Raw genomic sequence first — 13,509 nt, 5'->3', positions numbered from 1 at the left:
ACAACGTTGCAACGTTTAAAAAGTCGTTGATTTTGTTTCTGTATTTTCCGTCGTTGGGTTTCCTCGTCATGTCGATCGTCGCGAATCCGAAATCGTCACTGTTCCAGCAAGAAGAGCAGCATTCCGAAAATTGATTGATCAACAGGCCGTTGAGTTTAGATAACATGGAAGGTAGAAATTCATGATCTGCCTTGCGGTGTACAGTCTCCATTGTTTGCTTTCGGAAACCAAAGAGATTCATTGTCCTTCCTAGTTCTTTATTGTGTATGTGATAATTTGAGACAGTTAAAGTTTTTTTTATTTTAGTTATAGTTATTTAAGTTTATTTTTTTTCATTTGCATTGCCTACAATTTTTACTAATTTCTAAACGACAGTGTCCCCAAGGCAACGTGTGGATTCCACAAGACAAAATACATCTTTTATCGTCATGCGGATCTAATGCTACTTTCCTAACTTCGTTTGTTGTAATCACGTGGTCTACACTTTGGATTCTTTGTTCTATACTTAGTATCGTCGATTGTGAGTAAAGGCAATCGATGTAATCGTGGAAGGTGAGTTTGTTCTCCACCGTATTTTTGCCCACACCTTTTGCTTTCTTCGTGACGCTACTCTCTGTTCTCATGGCATACATCTTCGAACGCAAACCCGCGAACTCGACAATAATATCACCGTTACATTCATCTTTCAGTTTACCTAGGACTTTTTTGTTACGAGATGGAATTCCAAATCTGTTGGGTTGAGGATACGCAGAAGTATCGAAATACTCAAGCATGGAAGGACTTTTTATGTCTTCGTATAGGTTAGGTGTTTGTATGCTGTAAATGAAGCTGTCGGTGTCCGTGTACAAAAGTGATATTTTATCATTGTAGAAGGGTTTCATCACGTCGTAATGAAATTCGAACATGTAAAGTTTCGACAAGTCGAGAACCGTTGCGCCAACGTAAATTGGTTTTCTGAATTTCATCAATTTTATATCTAGATTGAAAAGTGCCAAATTCTCGTTGTAAATTTTTCTCGACTTGAATCTAGGATCGGCTATCCACTTCCGACATTTATTCTTATCGGAAATTAATTTCACGTCTACGTGCTTTCTAACATTCTCCATGGTCTTTCCGTACACCGCATTGTTCATTAATTTAAAGAAGTCCTTGTCTAAATCGGAATTGGCAGCTGTTCTATGTTGTGTGTTAGTTTCTATGTAAGGTCTTAACCACGTGGAATGTTTAAACTTTAGTATTCTTCTAACATTTACTATCTCAACACCCTTCCCAATCAAAAACCGGAGATTCTTGTAGTGGACGACGTATCTCTGTTTAGGGTCCAACGTTAACAAAAGCTTGTCTTGAACCGAGTCGGGTGGACATTTGATTTCGGGAGTCGGAGGCAAATCCAAAAACGTGTCGTGCAGGTGGTCGGAGAATTGGAGATCTACCTCTGCGAAGAAACCACACTCGCTATCGTCGAAATGAATAATGTCTATCGAAGTGGGATCTAACCATTCGAATCCCCCGTAAGGAAGTTTCTGAACCATGGCATGTCCGTAGAGATTATTAACGTCGGCGTAGAAGATGTAATTCGATGCTCGATTTAAATCGTAATCTTCTTTCATGTGTACGTTATTAGCTTTTGCATGTCTCTGTACGCATTGCACCATTCCACCTCGTATCCCTCTTTCGATAAATAGCAACATGTCAACGTCCGATATCAGTTCCAGCTTGACCTTTGTCTGGAATAACATTGCCGACCACGCTAATCCCGGTAGACTGTAGAAATACGCTGGATCTAATTTATAAATATTCGTTGCCGTTTTCCTGAACGCTTGAAAAACATCCGCGAGTATCGTCACGTCTAATTTTAAGTAGGCATCGTGGTAGTCTCCGAGTGTCCTACATTCTAATTTCTCCCACATGAGTTGCGCGTGTTGGTATTCTTCGTCCGTGATTCCTTTCTCTCTGAGTCTGCTGTAAAATTCTCTTGGAAGTGGAAGAGCGTCGTCGTTAAATTTAGAACCATCACTAACGTATTCGTAAGGATAAATCCCTTTACGTCTAACGAGTTCTATGTCTACGTTGGGAAAACTAGCTCTAGTTATTTTGAATTGATCGTCGGTGAGTTTGTTCGCTAAAGCATCCAGACTTGCAGAGAGAAATCTATACGAATCCAGGAAGCGCATCTCGATTGTATTTTTCGTTCCCGGAATCGACACTTGCTTGCTGAGACTAATATAGCGTTCTTCATTCTCGGCCAAGACACCTATACGTTTCGGATCGTATCCAAGATGTCTCACCAGGTGGTGAAAATCATATCCGCTTCCGTTGTGAAAAAATATGGGGATGAATTTAGGTTTCTGGATTTTAAGATTGCACGTGTTGCAAATTCCACCTATGTAGTTTCCGCTGAAATGATCGTGGTGGAATATTTTTTTGTTCTCATCAGTGAAACTTTGATCACATACCGGACACACCTCAGTGGAATTGTAATTTTGAAGTTCATTTTCAGTTAAAGGTGTCATCGGTTTTGATGTAAGCAGTACGCTACCAATTACCTCAACCTCCTCCACCATTTTTTCCAGGAAGTGTTCGATTACATTTGGCCCGCGGTATATATATGCTTCATTTATTTTATCACGTCGCACAACAACATAGCCGAAACTATTAGGTTGATGAAGCTGGTACGGCGTTGTGGAGGAAATTTCAGGATCCGGTTCGCAGTAGGAGAGTGGTTTCAGGAAAGACTCGAAATCTGCGACGATGATTGCAGGATGTTCTAACAATGCCTTGTGCATTTTGAATTCTTCGACTTCGTTCGTTTCGGGCATCAACATCCTAGCCGGTCTGTTGTCACCGCAATAAATTTTATGTTCGGCAAGTTTCTCGATAGCAATTTGACGTCCGGTGTAATTTTGATGATCACGTCGGTCACGATCGTCGAATGTGGTTAGGCATCTCGGGCAAACTTCGATGTTGTTTGCATGCTTGGTAGTTTGACTTCTGACCAAACGTGATAGTGAACGAATTAGCGTGTAATGATAGACATCCTCGTTGGAAATAAGAAGGAGATTTATTACACAAGCATCGTCATCGTCGATATCGCTTATCCTAACTGGATGCACGAGATATTTATCTGACGTGAAGGAATATACATTAATAGCGATGCGTTTTCCTGCACGATTTTCGAACTTTGTTATATCCGACAATGTCACCGGGTATTCAATGTCAGACATTACACTTTCAAACTCGGACTCGTATTGTTTGTAATTAGAAACCCGTTCTGGATTATTTGACCAATAAACAGGATGCAGTGCAGCCAATATACACCAGAGAAAACACTTGTTATCGTTGTTCTGTATATTTAACACAGCCCTCTTGTGTTGAATGTTCGGTGGAAGAGGAACGTAGCTGGATGCACAAAGAGGCGAGAATCGGTTCACGTAAACGGTTAACGTGTGAGGACTTCCACACAGAGACCATCCCGACCCTTTAGCCTCGAAATCGTCATGTTTCTTAACCAGCTCGTTGGAAACTTTATAATAGAAGTTGTCCAAATTTTCGACGTCAGCAAAATAAAAAGTCTGGTTTTTTGTACGATGATAAAAAATACTCGTTGTGCCATCAACTTTCTCGTATTCGGAAAACAGAACAACATATACTTTTATAGTTGTTTTCAAGTTTATCTTTCAAAATATTTAGTACAGATGTTTTCGTTTTGTCCAAGAAACTAAGGATGTCACGGCCTGCTTCTGACTTAATTGAAAAATCCTGGAGTTGGTCGTTGAATGCAGATCTAATTGGTTTGGGTTCATCGGATAATTTAATTTGCTTGGAAGTGGAAGCTTCCGTTTCTGAATTATCGATTTTCCTTTTCGATGCTTGTCCGGTCGATGGTTTGCAAATTTTGAGATGTTTACTTAAATTTGTAATGCTAATCATTTTTCCGCATCGAGCACAAGGCTTAGAAGGTAACAAACAATTAATTCTCGAAGCTGTTTCGCTACATCTTGCCCTGTGTACTGATAAATTGTTCCTTGAGATTAGCTTCCCACAAGTAACACATTCAGTTTTATCATTTTTACGATTGAAACTGGTGGTGGATGCCATTGCTTTTTCGAAAATCACAGAAATCAAAAAGTCTAGTATATAGCGATACAATTTTCAGGTATGTTATTTATATAGAATTTCTTGAGGTGAAATAGAAAATGCACGATCACGTCAAAATTCAATCTGGTCGAAATTACTATGAAAAACCACGTGAAACACCTTTAAACTTGAAAAATAGATGGTATGTAGCTTCAAAGAAAATTAAATACCTATTATTTTTACAAAAACAAGAAGCGCTGCAACAGGACGTCCGTACTCTTCGGCTGCTCTCACGAGACTGACTGATCTGCAGTGTATGCCGTCTTATATAATAAAAGCGCAGACCGTATTGAAAACACCTGTAATAATTAACCAATCAGAAGACGCCACGTTAGATATGACTCATCACATTACGTCATAACTTGTTGCAATATGTTGTGTAATAGTTTACTCCCTTATAGTTAATACAACAAAAAGCATTAGATATGAGTCATCACAATGTTACGTAATAACTTGTTGCAAAAAACGTTGTGCAATAGTATACCCTTATAAGTAATACAATTAAGGAGTGCTTAATATGAGTCATCACAATGTTAGTTACATGGTTCTAGTTAGGATGATGTTTTTTTGGTTTGTTGGATAGGGGTTGAAGAAGACTATTTGTTGTAGTGACCACAGTATTGTTTTTTTTGTGTGTTTTCTGTTCTCTTACGAGAATTAATATAGGTTGTCATAGAACCCTCCAATTCATGACTTAGGAAAAATCTGTTTGCGGATTCATCACAATACGGAAGTAATGAGAAGCACGCGCGCGCGTGTGTGTGTGGCACATTGTTCCCGAGAGAGAGGTTTACAAAGGTCACGATATACAAACATTTGACCGGGGCTTGGAAAATTACAATAAGGTGCATTCATCCTTCAAGAATAAAAAACTGCATTATTTACTCATCACGTTGTGTCAGCGCAATAAATGAGGCGCTGAACGTAGAGAGAAAATAAGAGTTTTTGAGGTTTGGTGAACCTCAATTAATAAAAATAAGTTTTTGAGGTTTTGGTGAGCTCCAAATAATCAAAATGAGTTTTTGATGTTTTGGTGCTGTTTTCTACGCTGTGAAACATCGTCAGCACAATAAATGAGGCGCGGAACGTGGAGAGAAAGTGAGTTTTTGAGGTTTGGCGAGCCCCACCGAGCTTTACTTTCGGGCGTAGTGTTGGCAACACTGCGAGAAAAAAAATTGCCAACTACTTGCTTTAGGTTAGGTTATACCAAAAACTTTGGTGATTTTTTCGAGTGAGGTGTTGACAACACTGCGAGAAAAAGGTTGCCAGCTCCTTGCTTTAGGTTAGGTTAGACCAAAAACCTTGGTGATTTTTTCGAGTAAGGAGTTAGTAACACTGCGCCATCAAATAGAGCTCATGCCTTACGAGAGAAATCCATTAAGGCGAGCTCACCACTTCAGCTCACCACAAGAGGTTGGTGAACTCTCTAAACTGGACTACTAGTTATCTTGGAAACGGTGAGACTTAGTTTGCGGATTCGTCATGTACGCCTATATGTAAGTAAAATATGAATAGAACCTATGCTCGGAAATCCAAAATGGCGACCGGAAGTGGGGTTATCTTTGAAACGGTAAGACTTAGAAAAAATCTGTTTGCGGATTCGTTACGTACGCCTATATGTAAGTAAAATATAAATAGAACCTATGTTCGGAAATTCAAAATGGCAACCGGAAGTGGGGTTATCTTGGAAACGGTAAGACTTAGGAAAAATCTGTTTGCGGATTCATCATGTACACCTATACGTGAGAAAAAATATGAATAGAACCTATGCTCGGAAATCGAAAATGGCAACCGGAAGTGGGGTTATCTTGGAAACAGTAAGACTTAGGAAAAATCTGTTTGGGGATTCATCATATACACCTATACGTAAGAAAAAATATGAATAAAACCAATAGTGTTCGGAAGTCATGCAGGTTTGGACGTGACGACGCAGTTCAATAACATAGGTTAGACCAAGAAAAAAACCTTGGTGATTTTATTTCGAGTAAAATATTGGCAACACTGCGAGAAAATAAAGCTTATGTCTTACAAGAGCAAACTATTAAGTCGAGCCTCACCGAGCCTCACTTCGAGCCTCACTTTCGGTTGCAGCTCTGTCTTTATGGTTCTACTCTAAAGTAGGTCAAAGCACGTAGAGGCTCTCGTGTAGTTTAGCACAAAAAAAAAATGAATAGGTTAAGTTATATCACGTAAGATCGTGGCATTCGTACCAAGTACGAGTGGGAAAAAAAGAAAAAATAGGAAATTTTACAAAAACATCGCTAAACGCTAAAACATCGACAAAAATTTGTCAAAATATGTCAAAAACTGATTTTCAATTGATAAAAAAGAGGCTACAAATACATACCTACCAAGTACGAGTGGGAAAAAAATGAGATGCGGTGAAAATTGCACTGAAAAATCGTCAAACGCTAAAACATCGACAAAAAATTGTCAAAATATGTCAAAAAGTAATATTCAATTGATAAAAAAAGAGAATACCTACTAAGTACGACTTTGAAACAACCCAATTGTACTACTCATGATCTTCACAGCATCCTAATTGCGAAGTTTTTACAGCAATTATATTTAAATTGTCTAAACACTCAAGAAAAATATCACCCCATAAACTATTAGCACATGATAATTTTTCTGTAACAACTTTTTCCACTCGTAACAGCACATCATAAACACTTTTCGTTGCATAGGTAAGGTATTTACAGCCGTCGCCCGAACCATAGTCTTGGATTAGCGTAAGTGAGGCAGGTACATTAGTTGGTTCCCCGTGCAGAAAAGTTGTACACAGTTTACAATCCGTCACTTTTGAAATATACCGCACTATGTATCCTGCCAAATGATACACCAAATATTCTTTACCAACACTTTGTTCATTTAAGTTCGGTTATGTTGTTTTCCCAGTCCGGTATTTGAATTTCATCTTCAAGAATGGAAATTTTTTCCCTTATTTTATTTTCAGTTTGCTTCTTCACCGAAAGATTTTTATTTTCGGTTGCTCTTGCCAGAGTTCGCATTTGATTAACAAAACACGTCAGAGGAGATTCAGTCCTGTATTCACAGTTTCCGCCCGAAAATAAAGCAAGTTTTGCTGGTACGTAAATTGATTGCAGCATATGTAAGTGCAGAAAATCCACAGTGGAGGGATGATCATCACAAGTAAACGACCGCAATATACCAAAATGGTGTTCTAGGGGATCTTGATTAAATTTTCCTGTCAAAACGTACTTGTAATTGTTCTTCCACAAATATTCGGACACTTCTAAAGTACTTTCTAAAGTCACTCTTAAGGATTCTAGCGTTTTTTCTGAAGCGAAGGAATTTCGATTATCTCTAAGGACAGCATTCCATTTTATTAAAGTTGTATGTGCTTCTGATCCTTTATATAGTGCCTCTGCAGGAGTGAATGAATTGAATGCGTCAACCAGGCAGTTTAGGTCCCTTGTGAAATTTTCCGTTGTTTCACTGCCTTCTAACCCCTCTGCATTAATACTCCGATAAAATTTTATTCCATTAACCACAGATCTGCTGAACAGCTGCAGTGCCGTCTATTTTTAAGGAATTCGAGTTAAACTGAATTGCTTCCCTTCATCAAAAATCAGCATTCCGCTACGCTCATTCTCATTCTTTTCACAAAAAAATGTGTTATAGCGTCGATGGCATGGGAATTTACGCCATAAGGACATTTAAGACCCTTCACCAATTTTCTCAAGTGAGCTTCAGAAGGGAAAGGTAGCAAATCGTGATGCAAACAGTGTCTATACTCCCTTGGGGAATTAATTTTTAAAAGAAGAGAATCCAGTATAAACTCAGAACTGTATCTCATTCCTGTCTTACTTTTCAGTTGGCATTTCTTTAAGATAGTATCAATTACAATTTTTTTTATTTTTGCTAAGAGAAGCGAACTGTTTTGACTGTGTGACCGTTGTCTTTAATTTAGCATCTTTAACGCCTTTTTCAAGAAAATTTATTTTAGCCTGTGCGACCTTTAGTTTATTCTGTGTTCTAATTAAATTGCGTTTCTGATTCTTAAGTTTTTTCTTTAGCAATGCTCTTGTATTGCTAGCATCCGCAGTGTGAAGCAAATAATTCTGTACTGATGAACGTAATGATACATTGCGACGAGTACTTACTTCATTATCATCTGTCCGCAAGGATTGCCTTTTCATGGGAGATTTTCGCTTCGTAACTGTCTTAGAGAGGTATTTGGGCAGATTAGGAAATATATGAGGAACTGCTTATGGTTTTAATTTCCACCTTTGTCGTGGAATTTCTACTGTTTCGCCATCCACTATGAACGAATCCACTGTCACTAAAAGGTCAGTGGAAAAATTAATATCACACACATAGCAATTATGACTTAGTTTTTTTATCTTTTCTAGGGATGGCAGTCTCCAATTTTGAGAAACCATTTCTGTCTTTAGGTGGCCTAAAAAAATGTCTACTACCTGAAGAACAGCGGTCATATCCAGATCTACAGCCGGGTACGAAACACGTAGGCATCTTGTAGTTTTCGCTCGCTGCTGTCTCAAACACAATAATAATGCATTGAACACAACACAAACTAGTCACAACGGATCAATCACAAATCTAACGACACTAAACTGAATAACGTAACAACGTTGTCATTAATAAAAGTACAAAATGTTATTCTAACACAACAAAACACAACGCTCTACATAAAGCGCGACCGCACTGCAAGCAGAAGACGCTCGTCGCAAGCGAAGGTGCTGCCAGTGTTTCGGTGAGAAACCGAAGTGCGCAAACTCTGAAATTTGGTGAATCCACTATGCAGACCATGGGGAAGAAGATGGCGATAAAAAAGAAAAACAGTTCAATTTTCAGCCACCAGGTTTAAATGTGGCGCTGTACTTCCATGGTGGGTTGAAATAATGACGTAAACTGCTCCAATTGGTTATGGATTTGCCTTTACCTTGCAATCTTGCAATAAACGAGAGAATATTTTCTCGCAACTTCCAGCCACTAACAAATGCCTTTCTAATTAATAACTCAGCTAAATCGCTTAACGTGATTATTTGTACAATCCATCATGGAAGTACAGCGCCACATTTCAATCTGGTGGCGTTTTGAACTATTTTTTATCGCCATCCTCTCCCCCATGGTCTGCATAGTGGATTCACCAAATTTCAGAGTTCTACGATGCCTCAAACAGGCTACAGAGAGTTCTGAGTTGGGTAACTTTAATTCTAGCAACCTGGTACGTAACTGTTACTTCATCCTAGAAATGCCAACCTCCGTGGCGGAGTGGTTAGCAACGTGCGCTACGACACCAAGGGCCCTGGGTTCGAATCCCATTCCATTTGGCTTCGTGGGACATCACATATAATGCTAATAGGGACGTTATTTTATGGTGAATATAAAGTACAATGAGAATAATAATAATTTTAATAATAATGAAATAAATTAATGTAAAATCATTAAGTGATCCCTTGACTATTTCGCATTCCATTGTTGTTTCAATAGATAATTCTTGAACTTTCTTTCAAACATGGTATGTGAATTGACAGTTCTCGCCGAGGTTGGGAATTAACTTGAAAATAAGATCCTTAGGAAAATATTTTCACTTAAAAGGGATGAGGAGACAGGTGAGTGGAAAAGGTTACATAATTTAGAGCTACATAATTTGTATTCATGTCCAGATATTATTAGAATAATTAAATCAAAATGACTTAGGTGGGCAGGCCATGTGGCACGAATGGGAGAGGAAAGAAGAGTTTACAGAATTCTTGTTGGGAAACCTGATGGTAAGAGGCCAGTAGGAAGGTCAAGACAAAGATGGAGAGACAACGTTGAGGGCCCGTAGCCAGAATTGATCTCCAGGGGGGGCTCACGGGTTATCAGGCTTTGTAAATCAATTCCATTTTTCAAAAGATTAACAATGTTAAATGAAGGTAAGTTATGTGTGTGATGGGGGGCGGTCATTACGTTACATAAAGTTTAGAAATATCACACAAATGCTACATTTTTCTATATCTTTTAAAATATCACTTGAAGCGTTAATTGGTTGCTACTGAAATCATCCCTTACTACACACTCCATACTACGTTTGATGACACAGATATTTATATTACACAAGAAAAGATGGACAATGTTCAATCATAGGGCCTACAGTACATTCCACTCCCCGGCCGAAACAATGAAACTCCCCTTCGTTTCCAAAACTTGGGAGCTGTTAACCTTTGACGCAGATGCGGAGGGAATTTGCATAATGACATCAAAGTCACACATTTCTGTATAAATAGGAGGTCGCAACAGGGACAACGAAGGTACAGATAAAGAAGCTCCCCAGTCCCCTATAAAGAAACTTTCTGAAGTCTAGAGAAGAGAAATCTCCTAAATACTTGCCGCTACTTACACTTCTTATAAATAAGATAAACGAATGTAATAGCTGCTGTTCATGCTCCCTGAATTCATCCTCACCAAAGTTCTGAGCAAAATAATATCTGCTGTCTATATTTTCACTTTTCACTGCAAACAAATTACACAAAATAGTTTTACCTAATGTCAAGGGGGCTGACGGTAGTTCCAGAGGGGCTCAGCCCCCCTGGCCCCTGTCTGGCTACGGGCCTGCGTTGAGATGGACCTAAAGGGATGGAAAAGGGTATATAGATCTTGCTCAGGATAGGAACAGATGGAAGGCCTGTGTTGCTGCAGACATTAACCGTCGGGTTTAAGAAGGCTAGAGAGTTAGTTGGCAATGCAGCATTCCATTCCCTGCACACCATTAGGAGAGAAACATGTTGGAGAAGGCTAACATCCGTACAGTAGTATCTAAGTTTTCGAGATGCGAGTAAAAAATCCCAATCCTGTCCCCCAGTCTGCTACGCACCCACAGTGTCGTCATAGATGACAATCACAGACTCCCAGTTGATGGCCTTGGTTGTCCTCAGGTCGAGAATCAGCTGCGACACTTCCTTCCCGCTGTCCATCAGGGGCACCGTGATGGCTTCTTTGGTCGGCAGCCTAGCGCAGTCACTCTCTGAAAGGAAAAAAAGGCATTAAATCACTACTCCAATCAGTGGCGTGCGGTGCTAAATCAGGCAGCGGAACAGGTGACCTGCACTTGCCCCCTCCCATACCATACCTGTCGTAATATAATACAGTAAACCAAGTAAAATTTAACCCTTGTTGAAATGAACCAAATAAACATACGAAACATATGTTAAAAATTTTCAGAAGTGACATACATGAAGCACGTTAAAGTAGTAGAGTATTTGTATGTTCAAGGCCAACTCTGATTTCTTGACCAAACGACCACAAAAACCTGAAAATCTCACTTTCTCTCCACGTCCCGCGCCTGATTTATTGCGCTAACGATGTTTCACGGCGCAGAAAAGCAGTGATGAGTGAAAGATGTACTCTCATCCTCTCATCCTTTGAAGGATGAGTGCACCTTATCGTAATTTTTTCCAAGTCCGGGACCAAATGTTTATATATATATATATATCGTGACCTTTGTAAACCTCTCTCTCTCTCGGGAGAAACGATGTGCCACACACACACACACACGCGCGCGCGCGCGCGCGCGCGTATGCCTCTCATTATTTTTTCCGTATTGTGACGCAAAACAAAACAAAATAATAATTGTTGTTGTTGTTTTTTTTTTTTTTAGGATCCCCTGGCCCCTATATAACCTCGCCAGGGGTGCGTGGTGCCCAACCAAAAAAAAGTAAAAGGTTCTCTAACGGCTGCGGTTGTAGATAACCACACCTCTGTAGAGTTTCACGTGTTTTTTTTTTCTCAAAGATCCTATGGGACACCTCTGTTTGTCAGAAATTCGAGATATTTGCAATTTAAGATTTTTTTAAACGCTGTGGACTTAGAAAATTTTTCATTGATGAAAAAATTGGTTCCATGATGACATATGTTTATTTTGGTATGGGTGGACAGAGGACACCGAGACTCGACCAACGCACTAAACCCGATCTTTCTACGACTATTTGTTCAAAAGTTACGAGTGATCAAAATTTTGGAGGGTGGGCTAACTTCTTACCTCTTGACCTCAGGACCACCGAAACTTGGTACACGTATTCTCCACCTCCAAAATCGACAGGGGGGGTAGCTTCGCTACCGGAATGGGGGTGTTTTTCGATATATTTTTTCGATAACTCTTACCATTTTCGAGATATTTGCAAATTTAAGATTTTTTTAACGCTGTGGACTTAGAAAATTTTCGGAATATTTTTCTTGTTCCATGACGACCTATGTTTATTTTGGTATGGGAGGACAGAGGACACCTAGACGATGCTAACGCAAGAAATCCCAGCTCTCTCTATGATCATCCTTTCGAAAGTTACGAAAAATATTTTGGCAATTGGCCCACCCTTGACCCAGGACCTCTAAAAATTTTGTACACGTACTTTGCATCACCAATATCGACAAAAGGGTCAACGGGGAGGATTTTTGCGCTATGTCTCTCTCTTACGGTTTTTTTTTTTTTTTTTTTTTCGAGACATTTGCAATTTTACGCTGTGGACTTGGAAAATTTTTCGACAGAGGGGTCAAATTTGGTTCCATGACGACCTATGTTCATTTTGGTATGGGAGGACAGAGGACACCGAGACTCGACCGACACACACTAAACCCGACACGCGTACTCTACGTCACCAGTGCCTCCCAGATGGCGCAGTAGTAGCGTCGTTGCCTTGTAAACAAGGGGTCCCGGATTCGATACCCGGTGGAGGAACATAGAGGTTCGGATCCCACTTTAAACTGTAGGTCCAGTCCCAATTAGCCTTACTGTGCATAAAGTGGACTTAAAACACCAAATCAATCCAATCTACGTCACCAAAAAAAAATCGACAAGGGGAGATTTTACGATAACTCTCACTGTTTCCAAGGTACTTTTAGGTTTTTTGATAGACGACAACGACGGAGTCATCAATGAGTAAACATCTGAACTCGGTGAACAAGTCAACTTTTTTTTTTCAGTACGTCAATATTTTTTTCTTATTTCTTAGTGAATGGGTTATAGGTGACTTGCAACGACGAAGGTCTTCTAGCAACACGTACTTAGCTTCTGCCGGCGTAATTCGCTAAAAATATGTCTTTAACTATTGTCATTTAGGAACCGCCTCAGTCCTGTTGTTAATTTGGAAAAGGTAATTGATCCAAAAATAACAATGGGGGGCGGGCAATTAAAGGTTCCAAATGACAATAGTTAGAGTTTCTCCATGTCATGTCCTCTTCCTATGTAGAAGGTCATATAAATGTGCTAATTCGTTGGCTAAGGGGGATTTCCTGATTAGTAAATTGAGGTTATAAATACGTATGTATAAAGGTTTTGCTAATATGGAATGCTAAAGCTCAGTACTTGGCTCTCTCAGGGATTCGAATTCTATTAGGTTAAACAGCATA

At 39.5% G+C, this 13,509-nt stretch overlaps 1 protein-coding gene across 1 annotated transcript in view; it reads right to left on the bottom strand.

Annotated features, from left to right (window-relative positions):
- The window catches only part of Ir93a (Ionotropic receptor 93a), a 139,132-nt gene that overhangs the window by 90,676 nt on the left and 34,947 nt on the right, over positions 1–13,509 (bottom strand). The window contains exon 5 of the mRNA XM_083143297.1: positions 10,982–11,131. Coding sequence (XP_082999423.1) covers positions 10,982–11,131 — 150 coding nt within the window. The remainder of the gene's footprint in view (positions 1–10,981; positions 11,132–13,509) is intronic.

This window comes from Lepisma saccharinum, chromosome 21 (genome assembly GCF_977018435.1).
Source record: "Lepisma saccharinum chromosome 21, izLepSacc3.1, whole genome shotgun sequence".
Lineage (NCBI taxonomy): Eukaryota > Metazoa > Arthropoda > Insecta > Zygentoma > Lepismatidae > Lepisma > Lepisma saccharinum.
Note: the sequence above shows the minus strand (reverse complement) of the source record. Positions and strands in the feature narration are given on the sequence as shown.